Here is a 19,582-nt window from a genome sequence, read left to right on the forward strand (position 1 = left end):
AATTCAAAGCAGAAATTTGAAAGATGTCTCAAGAATTCAATTAATTTAAAGACAAAATGACCAGAGATTTTGACACATTAAAGCAAGAATTTGCAGCCCTCAAAGATCTAAAAAATACAGTAGAATCCCTCAGTAACAGAATGGAGCAGGCAGAAGGAAGGATCTCCAATATGGAAGACAAAGCTTTTGAACACTCCCAAATACTGAAAGAGGAAAAAAAAGGAAAAAAAGTGGAGAACAAAAATGTATCATTCTCTCAGAGAGCTCTAGGATAATTCAAAGAGGTCTAATATTCACCTTATAGGAATACCTAAAAGTGATGAAGTTGCTGCAAAGGATACAGATGCTTTGCTTCATGAAATAATTAAAGAGAATTTTCCAGACATGCCCAGAGATTCTGAAATTCAGATAGCAGACAGTTGTAGCAGAAACTAAGCAAAGGTTTAGAACACTGGCACAACTCAACCCAAATAAAAATTCTTGTAACACATTATAAATAATTTTGCTAAAGTTAATATGAAGGAGAAAATTCTGAAAGCTGTAAGAAGTAAGAAAACCATAAAATACAAGGGGAAGAACATTAGAATGATTGCAGATCTCTCTGCTGAGACCTTTCAAGCTAGAAGAGGGTGGTCACTGACCTTTAATCTCCTTAAAAAAAGATAAATAACTTTCAACCCAGGATCCTGTATCCAGCTAAACTGAGTTTCATCTATGATGGAGAAATTAAATTTTTTAACAATATTCACATGTTGAAGAAATTTGGCATAAATAAATCAGCTCTTCATGATATTCTCAGACCTATCCTCCATAATGAACAACACAGTCCTCCACCACCAAAGGAAAATTACTCAGAAACTTTTGGTCAAATTCCAACTTCCATAGTGGCAAAAGGATTAAAAATGATATGATGATATGATCATATACCTGGAAAACCCCAGGGACTCAACTACAAAATTCTCAGAAGTAATCAAGGAATATAGCAGCGTCTCAGGATACAAAATCAATACTCACAAATCAGTAGCATTTTCATATACCAATAATAGTCAAGCTGAAAAAACAGTCAAGGACTCTATTACTTTTACAGTAGTAACAAATAAGATGAAATATTGGGAAGTATACTTAACAAAGGACATGAAAGATCTCTATAAAGAGAACTATGAAACTCTGAGAAAAGAAATAGCTGAAGATGTTAACAAATGGAAAAATATACTATGCTCATGGCTGGAAAGAATCAACATTGTTAAAATGTCCATAATACCTAAAGCAATATAGAGATTTAACATGATCCCTATTAAAGCACCTCTCTCATATTTTAAAGACTTGGAAAAATTAGTACATCGTTTTATATAGAAATAGAAAAAACCTCGAATAGCCAAGACATTACTCAGAAATAAAAACAAATTGGGAGGAATTACGCTTGTAGACTTCAGACTATATTATAAATTGATAGTGATCAAAACAGCATGGTACTGGACAAAAATAGAGAGGTAGATGCCTGGAACAAAATTGAAGACCAAGAGGTGATCCCAGACACTTATCATGATTTGATTTTCGATAACCCTATTCAAAAATATAAATTGGGGGAAAGATTCCTTATTCAATAAATGGCGCTGGATGAATTGGCTGGCAACATGTAGGAGACTGAAACTGGACTCACACCTTTCTCCTCTAACAAAAATTGACTGTCACTGGTTAAAGGACTTAAACTTAAAGATATTAAACTATAAATATTCTTACACAGAGTACAAGGGAAATGCTTGAGAAAATTGGCCTAGGAGAATACTTCATGAAGAAGACACTCCAGGCAATTGAAGCAACATCAAAAATACAATACTCAGATCTGATCAAATTAAAAAGCTTCTGCACTGCCACAAACACACTAAGTAAAGCAAATAGACAGCCCTCAGAATGGGAGAGGATTTTTGGAAGTTATACTACTAACAAAAGTCTAATAACCAGAATCCACAGAGAACTGAAACTTACTACTAAGCAAAAAACAAGTGGTCCCATTTCATTGTGGACAAGAGATATTAATAGAAGCTTCTCTAAAGACTACAGGTGCATGACCTACAGACACATGAAAAAATGCTCATCATCTTTAACCATCAGAGAAATGAAAAGCAAAACTACTCTGAGATACCATCTAACTCCAGTAAGAGTAGCCCACATCTCAAAATCCCAAAAAAACAGATGTTGGCGTGGATGTGGAGAAAAGGGAATACTTCTACACTGCTGGTGGTAATGCAAGGTAGTATGTTCCTTTTGGAAGGAAGCTTGGAGAACACTCAGGGATCTAAATCTAGATTTGCCATTTCATCTTGCAATTCCTCTTCTATGTGTATACCCAGAGGACCAAAAATCATTTGGCAATAAAGATATTTGTACCATTGTTCATCACAGCTCACTTCATAATTGCCAAGTCATGGAAGAAGCCCAAGTGCCCATCGACCCATGAATGGATTAATAAATTGTGGTATATGTGTACCATGGAATACTATGAAGCAATAAAAAAATGGAGACTTTACCTCCTTTATGTTTACATGGATGGAGCTGTAAAATATTCTTCTTAGTAAAGTATCTCAGGAATGGGAAAAAAAGTATCCAATGTACTCAGTACTACTGTGAAACCAATTTATAATAACTCACACTTACATATGAAAAATGAAACACAAATTTAGCCTAGGATAAAGGATGGAAGGGGAGGGAGTGGGGAGGGGATGGACTGGGACAGATAGCAGGAAATAGTAGGGGGGCCACAACTATGGAGCACATTGCAAGTACAAGTTGGTTCTATCATGTGTAGGACACAAATGTCTTAATGCTATAATTTGGTAAATGAGGTGAAAGCTATGATGATTAGTATCTTGTAAGCACTCCAATTTGTAGAAATAATCAACAAACTTAAATTGGCATAAATGTATTTATGTTCTATGTACAAAAGTCTTAATAAAATAAATAAATAGAAGCAACTGGAACATGGCGACTTCTGCCCCGAACAAACCTAGGAAAGCGTCTGGAAAAAGGGCATTTCGTAACCAGAAGCCAAAGCTGGAGAACCAAGATGAATCAGAACTCCTCACTGTTCCTGTTGGTTGGAAGGAACCAGCTTTTTCCAAAGAGGACAATCCCAGAGGACTCTTGGAGGAGAGCAGTTTTGCAACTTTGTTCCCAAAATATAGAGAGGCCTACCTGAAAGAGTGTTGGCCCCTAAGCCTTGAATGAACATCACATTAATGCAACCCTGGACTTGATTGAGGGCAGCATGACTGTTTGTACTACAAAGAAGACCTTTGATCCATATACCATCACTAGGGCCCGAGATCTAATAAAACTGTTAGCAAGGAGTGTTTCATTTAAACAGGCAGCACGAATTGTTCAGGATGATATTGCATGTGACATTATTAACATAGGTTCTTTAGTAAGAAATAAAGAAAGATTTGTCAAAAGAAGACAACGGCGTATTGGCCCCAAAGGATCTTCCTTGAAGGCTTTGGAACTCTTCACAAACTGTTATATTATGGTTCAGGTAAATACAGTTTCAGCCGTTACACCCTTTAGTGGTTTAAAAGAGGTGCGAAAAGTAGTCCTAGATAATATGAAGAATATTCATCCAATTTATAGCATCAAAACCTTAACGATTAAAAGAGAACTGGCAAAAGATTCTGAATTACGATCACAAAGTTAGGAAAGATTTTTGCCACAGTTCAAACACAAAAATGTGAATACACGCAAGGAACCAAAAAAGAAAAGTGTTAAGAAAGAATATACACCATTCCCACCACCCCAGCCAGAAAGTCAGATTGATAAAGAATTGGCTAGTGGTGAATACTTTTTGAAGGCGCACCAGAAGGAACAACAGAAAATGGAAGCAATAAAGACTAAACAAGCAGAAGCTCTCAGTAAGAGACAAGAGGAAACAAACAAAGCTTTTATTCCACCTAAAGAAAAACCAGTTGTGAAACCGAAGGAAGCTTCTACTGAAACTAAAATTGATGTGGCCACCATTAAGGAAAAGGTTAAGAAAGCAAAGAACAAGAAACTGGGAGCCCTTACAGCTGAAGAAGTTAACCTTAAGACGGAAGCAGATGAGAAGAAGAAGAAAAAGTAACACACAGAACCCTTCACTACAACTTAAGATGCTGCTAACTCCTTTTGTAAAGGATTTTGAGATACTAGGGCATTAGTTGCCTTATCTGGGAGAAAGAAGAATCTGAACACCTTTTTTCCTGAGTTTTAACAGTGTTCTTTATAAATATAAATTATTGTACTCTCCATGTATTTTTTAAAAATTCCATACTAGAAAGTGGAATATATTATATACATTGTGTCTGATCAGTTCTGGGCAAGTTTTGCCTAAGCATGATTTTGGAAGTGAATTTTTAGGTTTTTCATATTTAGATTTTTGGAACATAACCATTGTAATAATGTCCTAGCATTTTATTTTCAAATTTTAAATGCCTGCTGTCTAACAATAACAAGTAAATATTTCACTTTAGTCCATTTTGAAGTTTTGTTTTTTGTTTTATTCCAAGATTAAATATCTCATAAGCAGATGTTTAATCTTTTAGTTACTAATCTAAAATCAGAAAGACATCAAGGTATAAAAGAGCAGAGAACATTGTAACTAAAGAGGGCCACTGGAGTTAACTTAGAATCACCTAAATCTAGCTTGTTCATTTAGCAGATTTAACATGCATAGGCTGAGTACTGAAAGTCTAGCCGTGGCAGTCTGAAAACAATACTTGTCCATAGAAAAGTGGAAAGTAAAGACGATACAGCTAGGGAGCGGAGCAGTTTCTTCTCTTGAATGAGAGCTTACTGCAGCATTTTGTTTCTGAGTACACCCAATTGTCACTGATTAAACAAATGTAATATATGAATGAGGTTCATTTTTCTGGATTTTATTAATCCAAAAAAACTAAATTAGGGTATTTGTGCTTTACCAAAATGGTAATCATAACAGATAGTATGAGAATTACTGGACTAACAATGAGAAAAAGAGAAGTATATCTATTACGTAGATATATGGGCCAGTCTGGATATGCAAGAGAGTAGTAAACTGTGAAAGAAACAGAACATCCTCTTAGATTTTCTTTCTCATAATTCAGTGATATAATTCAGATAGCTTTTATTGAAATAACAAGATTTAGGTACATATGTGTGACTTTGTCTCGTTGTTGGTTAACTGTGAAATCAAGGAGAAGAAAAATTAAAAGGGTAGGCACAGCTGAGTCTTTTGTTTTAAAGAGCTAAGCCTTTAGTTGTTATAACCATTAACTATTGCTTTGAAATTTTTTTCAATTTTTTTTATTAAATCATAACTGTATAAATTGATATGATCATGGGGCATCATACACTCACTTCATAGACCATTTGGCACATTTTGATGAAACAATTAAGGTTATGGGGGGTAGGAAAAGCAGAAAGAGGGATGGAAGGAGGCGGGTGGGGCCTTGGTGTGTGTCACACTTTATGGGGGCAAGACATGATTGCAAGAGGGACTTTGCCTAACAATTGCAATCAGTGTAACATCACTTACTGTACCCTCAATGAATCCCCAACAATAAAAAAATAAAAGAATAAATAAAAAATAAACATATAAGCTCAGATCCAAAAAAAAAAAACTAGCCTTCCTGGCATTATCTCAGTTACTGTGCGAAAACATTTACATTCTACATTTACCAAGTTCCGCAAATACCCCTGTAAGATGCACCACAGGTATAATCCCACCAATCCCCCTCCTTCTAACCACCATCCCCCTCCCTCCCCTCCCTTTCCCACTTCACCCTATTGTTAGGTTGTAACTGGATTATAGCATTCATGTGAGAGCCCCAAATTAGTTTCATAGTAGGGCTGAGTACATTGGGTACTTTTCGTTCATTCTTGAGATACTTTACTAAGAAGAATATGTTCCAGCACCATCCACGTAAAAATGAAAGAGGTAAAGTCTCCATCTTTCTTTAAGGCTGCATAATATTCCAGGGTGTACATATACCACAATTTATTAATCCATTCGTGGATCGATGGGCACTTGGGCTTTTTCCATGACTTAGCAATTATGAATTGGGCTGCAATAAACATTCTGGTACAAATATCTTTCTTATGTTGTGATTTTTGGTCTTCTGGGTATATGCCCAACAGAGGGATTACAGGATTGACTGGCAGATCTATTTTTAGATCTCTGAGTGTTCTCCATATATCTTTCCAAAATGAATGAATTAATTTGCATTCCCACCAGTAGTGCAGAAGTGTTCCCTTTTCTCCACATCCACACCAACATCTCTGGTCTTGAGATTTTGTGATATAGGCTAGTCTCACTGGAGTTAGATGATATCTCAAAGTAGTTTTGATTTGCATTTCTCTGATGATTAAAGATGATGAGCATTTTTTCATATGTCTGAAGGCCGCACACCTGTCTTCTTCAGAGAAGTTACTCTTCAAATCCCTTGCCCGGCCTCCGATGGGATCCCTTGTTTTTTTCTTGCTGATGCGTTTGAGTTATCTGTAGATTCTGGTTATTAACCCTTTGTCAGAGATATACCCTGCAAATATCTTCTCCCATTCTGAGGGCTGTTTGCTTGCTTTACTTAGTGTGTTCTTGGCTGTGCAGAAGCTTTTTAGTTTGATCAAGTCCCAGTAGTGTATTTTTGAAGCTGCTTCAATTGCCCGGGGGGTCCTCCTCATAAAATACTCTCCCAGACCAATTTCTTCAAGGGTTTTCCCTGCACTCTCCTCTAGTATTTTTATAGTTTCATGTCTTAAGTTTAAATCTTTAGTCCAATGAGAGTCTATCTTAGTTAATGGTGAAAGGTGTGTGTGCAATTTCAGTCTTCTGCAGGTTGCCAGCCAGTTCACCCAGCACCACTTGTTAAATAGGGAATCTTTTCCCCACTGAATATTTTTAATTGGCTTCTCAAAGATCAAATAACGATAATTAGCTGGATTCATCTCTTGGTTCTCTATTCTGTTCCAGATATCTACTTCTCTGTTTTTGTGCCAATACCATGCTGTTTTGATCACTATTGATTTGTAGTATAGTCTGAGGTCTGGTAGTGTGATTCCTCCTGTTTTGTTTTCATTTCTGAGTAATGTCTTGGCTATTCGAGGTTTTTTCTGATTCCATATAAAACGAAGTATTGTTTTTTCAAGATCTTTAAAGTATGACAGCGGAGCTTTAATAGGGAGTGTGTTGAAATTATATATTGCTTTGGGTACTAGGGACATTTAAATAATGTTGATTCTTCCCAGCCATGAGCGTGGTATGTTTTTCCATTTGTTAACATTTTCAGCTATTTCTTTTCTTAGAGTTCCATAATTCTCTTTATAGAGATCTTTCACATCTTTTGTTAGGTAAATTCCCAAATATTTCATCTTCTTTGGCACTACTGTGAATGAGATAGAGTCCTTAACTGTTTTTTCAACTTGACTGTTGTTGGTGTATATAAAGGCTACCAATTTATGAATGTTGATTTTGTAACCTGAGACGCTGCTGTATTCCTTGATCACTTCTAAGAGTTTTGTAGTAGAGTCCCTAGTGTTTTCCAGATACAAAATCATATCATCTGCGAAGAGCGAAAGTTTGATCCCTTCTGGCTCTATATGGATACACTTGATCACCTTTTCTTCCCTAATTGCGGTGGCTAAAACTTCCATTACAATGTTGAAAAGCAATGGAGACAATGGGCAGCCTTGTCTGGTTCCTGATCTGAGTGGAAATGATTCCAATTTAACTCCATTCAATATGATATTGGCTGTGGGTTTGCTGTAGATGGCCTCTATCAGTTTAAGAAAAGTCCCTTCCAGACCAATTTTCTGGAGTGTTCTAATAATGAAGGGATGCTGGATATTATCAAAAGCTTTTTCTGCATCGATTGAGAGAATCATTTGTTCTTTGTTTTTTAATTTGTTTATGTGCCGAATTACATTTATAGATTTACGTATATTGAACCAGGCTTGAGACCCCGGGATAAAACAACTTGGTCATGATATACAATTTGTTTGATGTGTTGCTGGATTCTGTTTGTTAGGATCTTGTTGAATATTTTTGCATCTATATTCATAAGTGATATTGGTCTATAATTTTCTTTTCTTGTTGGGTCTTTTCCTGGTTTGGGGATCAGGGTGCTGTTTGCTTCATAGAATGTGTTGGGTAGTCTTCCTTCTTTTCCTACCTTTTGGAACAAGTTGAGTAATATAGGTACTAATTCCTCTTTAAAGGTTTGGTGAAACCATCTGATCCCGGGCTTTGCTTTTTAGGGAGATTTTGTGTAGTTGATGCTATTTCTGAACTTGATATGGATTTATTCAACATTTCCACTTGATTCTGGCTAAGTCTTGGCATGTGGCAGGCTTCCAAGTATTCATCAATTTCCTTCAGATTTTGATATTTCTGAGAACAAATTTTCTTGTAATATTCATTAAGGATTTTTTGGATTTCTGACGAGTCTGTTGTTATTTCGTCTTTGTTGTCTCTGATTGATGACATTAGAGATTTTACACTTTTTTTTCTGATTAGGTTGGCCAGAGGTTTATCTATTTTATTGACCTTTTCAAAAAACCAGCTTTTTGATTTATTGATCTGTTGTATTATTCTTTTGTTTTCAATTTCATTTAATTCTGCACTAATTTTGGTCATTTCTTTTCTTCTACTGGGTTTGGGGTTGGAATGTTCTTCCTTTTCCAGTTGCTTGAGATGTCCCATTAAGTTGTTAACTTCCTCTCTTTCCATTCTTTTGAGGAAGGCTTTCAGTGCTATAAATTTCTCTCTTAGAACAGCCTTTTCGTTGTCCCAGAAGTTCTGATAGTTTTTGTCTTCATTGTAGTTTTATTCCAAAAATTTGGTAATTTCTTTCTTAATCTCATCTCTGACCCAGCTATGATTCACCATAAGGTAATTTAACTTCCATGTTTTTGTATGAGTATACAGATTCCTCTTGTTACTCAGTTCAAGTTTTATTCCATGATGGTCTGAGAAGATGCAAGAAATAATTTCTATTCCTTTAAATTTACTGAGGTTAGACTTGTGACCTAAAATGTGGTCAATTTTGTAGTAAGTTCCATGGGCTGATGAGAAGTATGTGTATTCAGTTTTGTTGGGATGAAATGTTCTGTAGATGTCTGCTAAATCTAAATATTGGATGGTTAGGTTTAAATCTAAGATTTCTGGGCGGTGCCTGTAGCTCAAGGAGTAGGGCACCAGTCCCATATGCCAGAGGTGGCGGGTTCAAACCCAGCCTTGGCCAAAAACCACAAAAAAAAAATAATAAAAATAAATAAATAAATAAATCTAAGATTTCTTTGCTCAGCTTCTTGCTGGAGGATCAATCCAACACTGCCAAAGGAGTGCTGAAATCTCCGACGATTATGGAGCTGGAGGAAATCAAGGTACTCGTGTCTGTTAGAGTTTCTCTTATAAATTGAGGTGCATTCTGATTGGGTGCACAGATATTAATAATTGAGATCTCATCATATTGAGTATTATCCTTAACAAATATGAAGTGACCATTCTTGTCCTTCCTACTTTTGTTGGTTTAAATCCTATTGTATCTGCCCATAAAATTGCAACACCTGCTTTTTTCTAATTACCATTTGCCTGAAATATGGATGACCATCCTTTCACCTTGAGTCTGTATTTGTCTTTTAAGTTAAGATGTGACTCTTGTATACAACAAATATCTGGCTTGAGTTTTTGTATCCAGTCAGCTAACCTATGCCTCTTTAGAGGACAGTTTATGCTGTTCAGATTAATGGAGAGTATTGATAAGTCCGGTGAAATTTTGGGTTTTTCAAAGGTCCAGTGGACATTTTTAATCCTTTCGCCAGTGTGGAAGTTGGAGTTTGATCCGAAGTTTCTGAGTGAGTTTACTTTTGTGGTATAGGATTGGGTTGGTCATTGTGGAGGATAGGTCTGAGAATATCCTGAAGAGCCGGTTTACTTATGGCAAATTTTTTCAACATATGAATGTCATTGAAATATTTAATTTCTACATCATAAATGAAACTCAGTTTAGCTGGATACAAGATCCTGGGTTGAAAGTTATTTTGCTTTAGGAGATTAAATGTCGATGACCACCCTCTTCTGGCTCGAAAATTTTCAGCAGAGAGATCTGCAGTTAATCTAATATTCTTTCCTTTGTACGTAACGGTTTTATTTCCCTGGGCTGCTTTGAGAATCTTCTCTTTCATATTAACTTTAGTGAAGCTACTTATGATATGCCTGGGGGATGACTTATTGTGGTTGAATCGTGCTGGGGTTCTGAAGCTGTCTGCTATCTGAATTTCAGATTCTCTAGACATGTCTGGAAAATTTTCTTTCATAATTTCATGCAGAAGGGCCTCTGTGCCCATCGAGGCCACTTCATCATTCTCGGAAATCCCAATTATTCGTATATTGCTTTTCTTTGAATTATCCTACATTTCTCTGAGTGAATGATCTTTTTTTGCTCTCCATTTCTCTTCCTCTTTGAGAGATTGGGAGCGTTCAAAGACTTTATCTTCAATGTCAGAAATCCTTTCTTCTGCTTGCTCCATTCTGTTGCTGAGGGATTCTACTGTATTTTTCATATCTTTGAAGGCTGTAAATTCTTGCTTCAGTGTGTCTAAGTCTTTGGTGGTTTTGTCTTTAAATTCGTTAATTTCTTGAGACAACTTTTGAATTTCTCCTCGAATTCCTAATTCCATTTTATTAATCTTGTCTGCAATCCAAATTCTGAATTCGATTTCTGACATCTCAGCCAGTTGTTTATGAATGGGATCTTCAATTACATATGCCATATCTTTTCTTTGGGGGGTTGATCTCTTCTGGTTATTCATTTTACCAGAGTTTTTCCACTGATTCTGCCCCATGGTTATTTTACTCCCTTTGATTTTTCCCCTGGGGCTTTATCGAGGGCCCGTACAGTGTTGTGGCCTGAGAAACTGGGGCCTTGTCTTGTGTGGTGGGGCAAAGTGTTTCTGTCTTGTTTTCAGCTGGTTTCTGTTCCTTCCTATTGTAACATTTACTTTGGCTTGAAGTCTCAGCTGTGTGGAAAAACCAGCAATTAAGTCAACCCGCCCGCCCACCTCTGGCACCAATTTGAAAAGGAAAAGGAAAATCAAACCTTCCTACAACCACATACCCAGGGCACCACCTGAAAAGTCCTCAGTCTATTAGTTCAGTTCAAAAGGTCCAAATCAATTATCTCAATCGGCACCTGTCTTGGTTGGGAGAGTTCAAGAGGTCTCTGGGAACTGTGACTCCTCTGATATGGCTTACTCCACTGCTGCATGGAGTCAGGAGGAGCCACCTAGCAAATAGATCAGTCTGGGAAGGTTGATATCTCCTTCCCCACTTTGCCCCTCCATTGGACCCAGTCACTGGTATCTCTGCAGATGGCTAACCCAGTTGCCTGTAGTGAACAGATACTCCAGGGGTTTGCACCTGCCTGAATTGCAAGGAAGTCTGCCAGGCCCCTGTAGTCTGCCGCTATCTAGCAAGAGGAGATGGGGCTTTACATCTTTGAGTGCTTGATGCAGGTGGTTCGGGGGAGGTGTTCACTCAGGCTTAGCCCCGTTCTGATTGATGTTGCTAACAGAACAGAACAGACAACTTTGTGGGGTTCTGTCTCTGTTTCTGCTAAAATCACCTGCAGAAGACGGGCTGTTCTGAGTTCAAACGTCTTTGCTGCTGGAGGTTTGTGTCCGATTACCTCTCTGAGTTGGCCCTGCCCTGGAAGCTTCCCGTGTTTGTGATCAGTGTCAGGGAAATCCTTTGCTCACTGGTGGCCTCCTCTGGTTGCCCAGGGAGACAGAGGGTGTGGCTTCAGAATATCCAGAAGTGAGCCGGTTTGCTGTTAAAGAAAAAATGGCTGTTGATTTGCCTCCAGGATCTGCCACTCTGGTATGGGTACCCAGCCGACCCTCTTCTTCTCTGTCTTGCATCCCAGAGTCAGCACTGAGTGGCAGCAGTTTATGCTCTGTCCATACCCGTCGAGAGATCTCCCTAGAATCCGGACTCCTGGGGGGCAGGCCCCCAGACTCCCAAGTGAGAGTGGGGGAGAGTGCTGGGTGCTCAGCGGGGAAGCTAGTATTTCATTCAGTTTTATTCCTGGCCGTATTGTTGCCTGAGGAGGGCTGCTGCACTGCACCGCAGGGAAGTGCTGCCGAGGTGTGACTCCCCCTCAGCCGAGTGCCCTCTCCTCACTCGCGTGTCTCAGAGTCAGCACTGACCAGTTGCAGCTCGGGCACTGCGCACTCCCCTCGAGAAATCTCCCAAGGATCCGAACTCCTGGGGGGCAGGCCCCCAGACCCCGAGTGAGAGTGGGGGGGAGTGCTGGGAGCTCAGTGGGGAAGCTAGAGTTTTATTCAGTTTTATGCCTGGCTGTATTGTTGCCCGGGGAGGGCTGCTGCACCGCACCACAGGGAAGTGCTGCCGAGGAGTGACTCCCCCTTAGCCGGGTGCCCTCTCCTCACTTGTGTGCCTCAGAGTCAGTGCTGACCAGTTGTAGCTCGGGGACTGTCCACTCCCCTTGAGAAATCACCCAAGAATCCAAACTCCTGGGGGACAGGCCTCCAGACCTCAGTGAGTGGGAGGGGAGTTTTGGGGGTTCAGGGTTGCCGGCAAAGGATTTTTTAAGTTTTATACAGTTTTATGCCTGGTAGGAGAATGCCATGGCACCCTAGTAGGGGAGGTCGGTCCAGTTTTTAGAAGTTCTCTCCCGTGGAGTATAGTTGGAGGGCCTTTAATTTCTGCCCATTTGTTTAATTGTGGGGCTCTTGAGCTGGTCTTGTGGGGGAGGGGGACTCCCGTCCACTTGGTGGTTGATTTTGTACCTTTTGTTTGCGTCCTTGTGATCACAGCTTGCCTCAGCGGTGTTGATGTGCATTCTTCAAACTTCTCTCTTGGTGTGGCTCAAATCCACCAGGATACTTACTAATTTTCTGTCCCTTAACTCTCCTTCTGGATGGGAGCCTCTGTGAAAAGCTGGCTTCAGTACACCATCTTGTCTCTCCCCTCCTATATGCATCTGCTTTGACATTTTGCAGTGATTTTCATGTTATTCAAAGTTTTTTTTTGTACTGAATGAGCTAATTTGGTATTTTCAAGTTGACTTTTTATATAAACTTTATATACAAACCTTTTATATAAAAGAAACTTTACCACCTGTAAATGAAAATCATTTTATGTTCGATAACTAGCAGATAATAAGTATAATTAAAATTAAAAATTAATTCAAGGAGAAAAATAAATAAGAATATTTAAATTAAAATGTGAAAAGAGATAATAATATGCTTCTGATTCACATTTGGTTTATCTGTATCATACAGGCATTGCCTTAGTTTACTGGTGTCAGAGAACTTATTTCACACATTAAAGCATTCATATCCTAAAAAGACATTAAATTGTGGTTTTTATTTCTACTTTTGGGATATAACCATACACACACACATAAAATTAGTTCTTTTTTTTATCTTAATATGCTTGTGAAAGAAGTACTTCACAGCACAAATACCACAATACAGGCAAGAATAAGTTCTAACCTCACAAAAAAGGAAAGCAAGAAAATTAACTAAGGGAGGGGAGTATGTGCTACACTTGATTTGAGATAGTAGTACACTTGATCTTGATACCTTCACCTCTGTTACAGGGCAACGACAGCCTGACAGCTAAAAATATTTATTATGAAACCATGGAAGATGGAAACATCACAGTCAGAAGTCTGGCTCTCAAGTTGTTAGGTATTTGGGATTAGTCTACCAAATCTAAGTGTCTGAATTTAAAGTTAGACACACTGGCATAGCCCTCTAGGTCCAGATACTCATCAGGATAATCACTTAATCCTATGAGTTGGAGATTGCCTGTGTTATAATCATGTCAGTTAGTAGCCATGGCACTCTAGCCTGGGTAACACAGTGAGGGTCTCATCACTAAAAATAAAATAATTACATCTTTTAAAAGAGTCTGAATTCACATATGGACAACTGACAATGTTTAGCAATTATTTAATTTTCATTAACAATGGCTTATATAGTGCTTTTCATGTGCCAGGTATTACTTCATAGCATTTTATAACCTTTATAAGCACTCAATGAGACAGGTACTATTATTCCTTTTTATAAAGGAAGAAACCAGAGAGGTTAACTAGGAGGTTTTAAATTCAGAAAATATAGCTCCTGAGTATGTGCTCTTAACCACTACTCTATGCTATACACTATACAGCCTATCTTACATAATACAAGTAGTTAAAACACAAAGTTAAATTAATAATTCAATAAGTAAATGTGTACTATTCAAAAGAAATTATTTTAAAGTTAATTTGTACACTAAATACACATACATAATATGGGTCTATGCATATAGGACCACAATTAAAAAATGTGGGCTCAAGAAAGAGTATTTTCAAACTCTAATAGTATCAGAAGAAATTTATTAAGAAAAATAGCTGTGCAGAGACAATTTTTTTTTTTATTGGGGATTCATCGAGGGTACAATAAGCCAGATTACACTGATTGCATTTGTTAGGTAAAGTCCCTCTTGTAATCATGTCTTGCCCCCAGAAGTTGTGGCATTTCTTTTAAACTTCAGATGGAAAAGGAAAAAGTTTTGAGGAGCTCGAAAACACAGTAGAGATCCTCATTAATAGAGTAGAAAATGTGGAAAAAATAATTTCAGAAGTAGAAGACAAGACTTTTGTACTGTCCCGATCATTCCAAGATGTGGAAAAAAAGAGAACAAAAATCAGAATATTTCCTTAGAGAGTTATGGGATTATTCCAAATTATTAAATATTCAAATTCTAGCGATTCCTAAAGAAGATGATGATGGTCCTAAAGGAACTGATGCTATACTACAAGACATTATGCTTTTTTTTTTTTTTTGCAGTTTTTGGCCAGGGCCAGGTTTGAACCCACCATCTCCAGTATAAGGGCTGATGCCCTACTCCTTGAGTCACAGGCACAACCCTCCAAGACATTATGATAGAGAATTTCACAAGCATTGTGCGAGACAAAGAAATTCAGATACCAGATAGTTTAAGAAACCTGACAAGACTTAATCCAAACAAAGCATCTCCTAGACACATTGCAATTAACTTTGGCAAAGTCAGTATGACAGAAAAAAATCCTATAAGCAGCCAAGAATAAGAAAATCTTACCTACAAAGGGAAGAATATAAAGATGACCACAGATTTTTCAGTTGAAATTTTTCAAGCCAAAAGAATATGGTCATCTGACTTTAACTTTCTTAAATAAAACAGCATTTAACTCAGGATGTTGTACCCCACTAACTGAGTTTTATTTGTAATGAAGAAATCAAATATTTTACTAATGTGCAAGTGTTTAGGAAATTTACCATAACCAGACCAGCTATGCAGGAAGTACTCAGACCCATTCTTCATAATGACCAGCCAGATGTTCCACTGTTGAAGTAAACACAGTCAGAAATTAAAAAATAAATGCTTAGCTTCCAATGGTGAAAAGAATACAAATAAGCACTGGACCTCTGAAAAATGACGTTAACAAAACTCCACCATTCCTATCAATTCCATCAGTAAATGTGAACGGCTTGAATTCCCATGTAAAGATACACAGTCTGGCCAACTGGATACAAAATCTCAGGCCCAATACCTGATATCTCCAAGAAACACACCTAATCTCAAAGGATAAAACAAGACTCAGAGTAAAAAAATGGAAAACCATATCCCAGGAAAGTGGAAATCAGAAAAAAAGCAGGGGTCACAATGAAATTTGCAGATACAATTGTATTGAAACAAGCAATGATAAAAGACAAGAATGGAAACTACATACTTGTCAAGGAAAGCACATAACATGGAGAGATTTCAATAATTAACATCCTACCTGAATGCTTTCTGATTTATAAAATAAACACTAAATGATCTTAACAATATGAATTCTTCCTGGATCATAATAGTTGGAAATTTTAACATACTTTGACAAGACTGGACAGATCTTCCAAGAAGAAACTAAAGAAATAAATAATGGACTTAAACACAACGCCAAAACAAATAAACTTAACAGACATAAACAGAAAATTTCATCCTAACAAAACAAAATATATGTTCCCCTGTGCCTTCTCAGACAATCATGTAATAAAAGTTGAACTTAACAGCAACAGAATATTTTGTGTCTAAATAAAGTCATGTAAACTAAATGACCTTATGCTGAATGACAGGTGAAGTTAGGTCATATCTCAAAGTGGTTTTGATTTGCATTTTTCTGATGATTAAAGATGATAAGCATTTTTTCATGTGTTTATTGGCCATTCTTCTGTCATCTTCAGAGAAGTTTCTATTCAAGTTTCTTGCCCACAAAGAAATTGGGTCATTTGTTCTTTTGTTATTGTTTAGTTTAAGTTATCTGTAGATTCTAGTTATCAGACCATTGTGGAATCATAACATGAAAAATATCCCATTCTGAAAGCTCCGTGTTTGCTTTGGTTGTAGTACCCTTAGGTGTGCAGAAGCTTTTTAGCTTGATCAAATAAATCCCAGTTATTTATTTTTGGTGTTGCTGCAATTGCCAGGGGCTTTTCCTCATAAAATATTTTCCCACACCAATACCTTCAAGTATTTTCCCTGCACTCTTTTCTCATATTTTTATAGCTTCACATCCTAAATATAGATCTTTAATCCAGCAAGAATAAATTTTTGTTAGTGCTAAGAGGTGTGGGTCCAGTTTCAGTCTTGTACAGGTCACTAGCCAGTTCTCCCAGAACCATTTGTTAAATAGGAATTCTTTTCCCCAGTGCATATTTTTGTTAGTTTTATCAAAGATCAAATGACGATATGTGGCTGGGTTCATTGCTAGATTTTCTATTCTATTCCATATATCTACATCTCTATTTTTGTGCCAGTACCATGCTGTTTAGATCACTATAGATTTGTAGCATAACCAGAAGTCTGGTAGTTTGACGAATCCAGATTTGTTCATATTTCTAAGTAATGTATTGGCTATTTAGGCTTTCTTCTGATTCTATATAAAATAAGGTGGGCAGCACCTGTGTCCTACAAAGGAGTAGGGCGCCGGCCCCATATACCAGAGGTGGTGGGTTCAAACCTGACCCCGGCCAAAAACTGCAAAAAAAGTATTTTTTTTTTCAAGTTCATTAAAGTATGACATTGGAATTCAGAAAAAAAGCAATGGCTACAATCATATTTGTAGATACATTGGTTATATTTTAAAGGGGACTGCATTAAATCTGTAGATTGCTTTGGGTAGTATGGACATTTTAACAATGTTGATTCTTCCCAACCACAAACATGCCATTTTGTTCCATTTGTTAACATCTTCTGCTAATTCTTTTCTCAGGGTTTCATACTTCTCTTTTTAGAGATCTTTCACAACCTTTGTTAGATATGTTCCAAGAAATTTTATCATTTTGGCACTACTGTAAAAGGAATAGAATCTCTATATTTTCAGCTTGACTATTGTTGGTATATAAACTAGCTACCAATTTGTAGGTATTGATTTTGTATTCTGAGATACTGCCATATTCCTTGATCACTTCTAAGAGCTTTGTAATTGAGTCCCTGGGGTTTTCAAGGTATAAGATCATGTCATCCAGAAAGAGCAAAAGCACGACCTCCTCCAACCCCATTTGAATACCCTTGGATCTCTTCTGTGGCATGATTGTGATGACTAGGACATACAGCACTATGTTGAATAGCAGTGGAAGCAAAAGTCGTCCTTATCTAATTTCAGATATGAGTGGAAATGTTTTCAATTTTACTTTATTCAATGTGATGTTGGCTGTCTGTTTGCTGTAGATGGCCTCTATCAGTTTAAGAAATGTCCTATCTAAGCCTATTTTCTAAAGTGTTCTAATCATGAAAGGATGCTGGGTATTATCAAAAGCCTTTTCTGCATCGATTGATAGAATCATATGGTTTTCATTTTTTATTTCCTTTATGATGTGTAATATATTTATAGATTTATGTATGTTGAACCAAACTTGTAACCCTGGGATAAAATCAACTTGATAATGGTATATAACTTTTTAAATGTGTCACTGAATTCTCTTTGCTGGGATTTTTTTGAATATTTTTGAATCAATATTAAGTAGTGGTATTGGTCTGCGGTTTTCTTTCTTTGTTGGGTCCTTTCCTGGTTTGGGGATCAAGGTGATATTTGCTTTGTTGAAGGTGTTGGGGAGGATTCCTTCCTTTTCTATGTGAGGTTATGTAATATAGATACTACTCCCTCTTTAAAGGTTTGGTAGAATTCTGGTGTGAAACCATTTTGTCCCATGGTTTTCTTTTTTGGGATATTTTCTAGAGTTGATAATATTTCTGTGCTTGATATAGGTCTATTCAAAATTTTTAGTTATTTCTGTTTGAGTTTAATAAGGTGACATACTTCCAGATATTGGTCCATTTCCTCCACATCCTTATATTTCTGACAATAGTGTTTTTTGGTAGTAATCATTGAGAATGTTTTGAATTTATATGGTATCTGTTGTTATGTTCCCTTAACTGATAAATGTTGTTAGAGATTTTACTTTTCTGTTTCTGGTTAGCCTACCAAAGGTTATCACTTACATTAATCTAGTCGAAGAATCAACTTTTTGCTTTGATGATCTTCCCAATGATTCTTTTGTTTACAATTTAATTTAATTCTGCTCCAATTTTTGTTATTTCTTTTCCTCTGCTGGGTTTGGCATTGGATTGATATTCCTTTTCAAGTTGGTTAAGATAGCTTATTGAATTGCTGACTTGCTCTCTTTCTATTTTCTTTATGAAGGCTTCTAATGCTATAAACTTCCCTCTAAGTATTGCCTTTGCAATATCACACAGGTTTTGATACTTTGTGTCTTGACTATAATTTTGTTCTAAAAAACTGATGATTTCCTTCTTAATCTCATCTTTCACTCAGATATTATTCACCCTAAAGTTATTTAGTTTCCATGAATTTGTCTGAGTTGAACATTTATGTTGCTGTTGAGTTCAACTTTTATTCTGTGATGGTCCAAGAAGGTACAAGGAATAATTTTTATATTTTTAAATTTTTTGAGGTTAGCCTTGTGTCCTAAGATATGATAAGTTTTGGAGGATGATTTGTGGGATGATGAGAAGGTATATTCACCTCATTTAACCAATTATAGCATTAGGATATTTGTGTTCTACTCATGATAGATCCAACTTGTACTTGCAATGTGCTCCATAGTTGTGGTCCCCCTTCTATCACCTACTTAATGAGGTGAAAGCTCTGTTGATTAGTATGATGTAAGCACTTCAATTTGTACAAACAATCAGCACACTGAAAATGGCATAAATGTATTTATGATCTATGTACAAAAGACTTAATAAAAATAAATAAAAAGAGAAGGTGTATTCAGTTGTATTAGGATGAAATGTTCTGTAAATATCTGTTATGTCCAACTGTTCTAGGGTCAAGTTTAAGTCCATTAATTATTTGTTTAGTTTATTCTTGGAGGATTTATCCAAAACTGCCGAAGAGTTGTTAAAAACTCTAACTATTATAGTGCAGGAATATATAAAATTCTTCAGATCCATTAGGGATTGTTTTCTAAATCATAGAATATTCAGGTAGGGTGCATAAATATTAATTATTGAAATCTTTTCATA

General features: G+C 36.9%; 1 protein-coding gene and 1 pseudogene across 1 annotated transcript in view; one reads left to right on the plus strand and one right to left on the minus strand.

Annotated features, from left to right (window-relative positions):
- The window catches only part of CHM (CHM Rab escort protein), a 122,767-nt gene that overhangs the window by 47,289 nt on the left and 55,896 nt on the right, over positions 1-19,582 (minus strand). Inside the window, 1 exon segment of the mRNA XM_053579042.1 lies at positions 4,947-5,062. Within this exon segment, the coding sequence (XP_053435017.1) occupies positions 4,947-5,062 (116 nt within the window).
- On the plus strand, positions 2,973-4,111 carry LOC128578438 (KRR1 small subunit processome component homolog; annotated as a pseudogene).

The sequence above is a fragment of the Nycticebus coucang genome, chromosome X, assembly GCF_027406575.1.
Source record: "Nycticebus coucang isolate mNycCou1 chromosome X, mNycCou1.pri, whole genome shotgun sequence".
Taxonomy (NCBI): domain Eukaryota; kingdom Metazoa; phylum Chordata; class Mammalia; order Primates; family Lorisidae; genus Nycticebus; species Nycticebus coucang.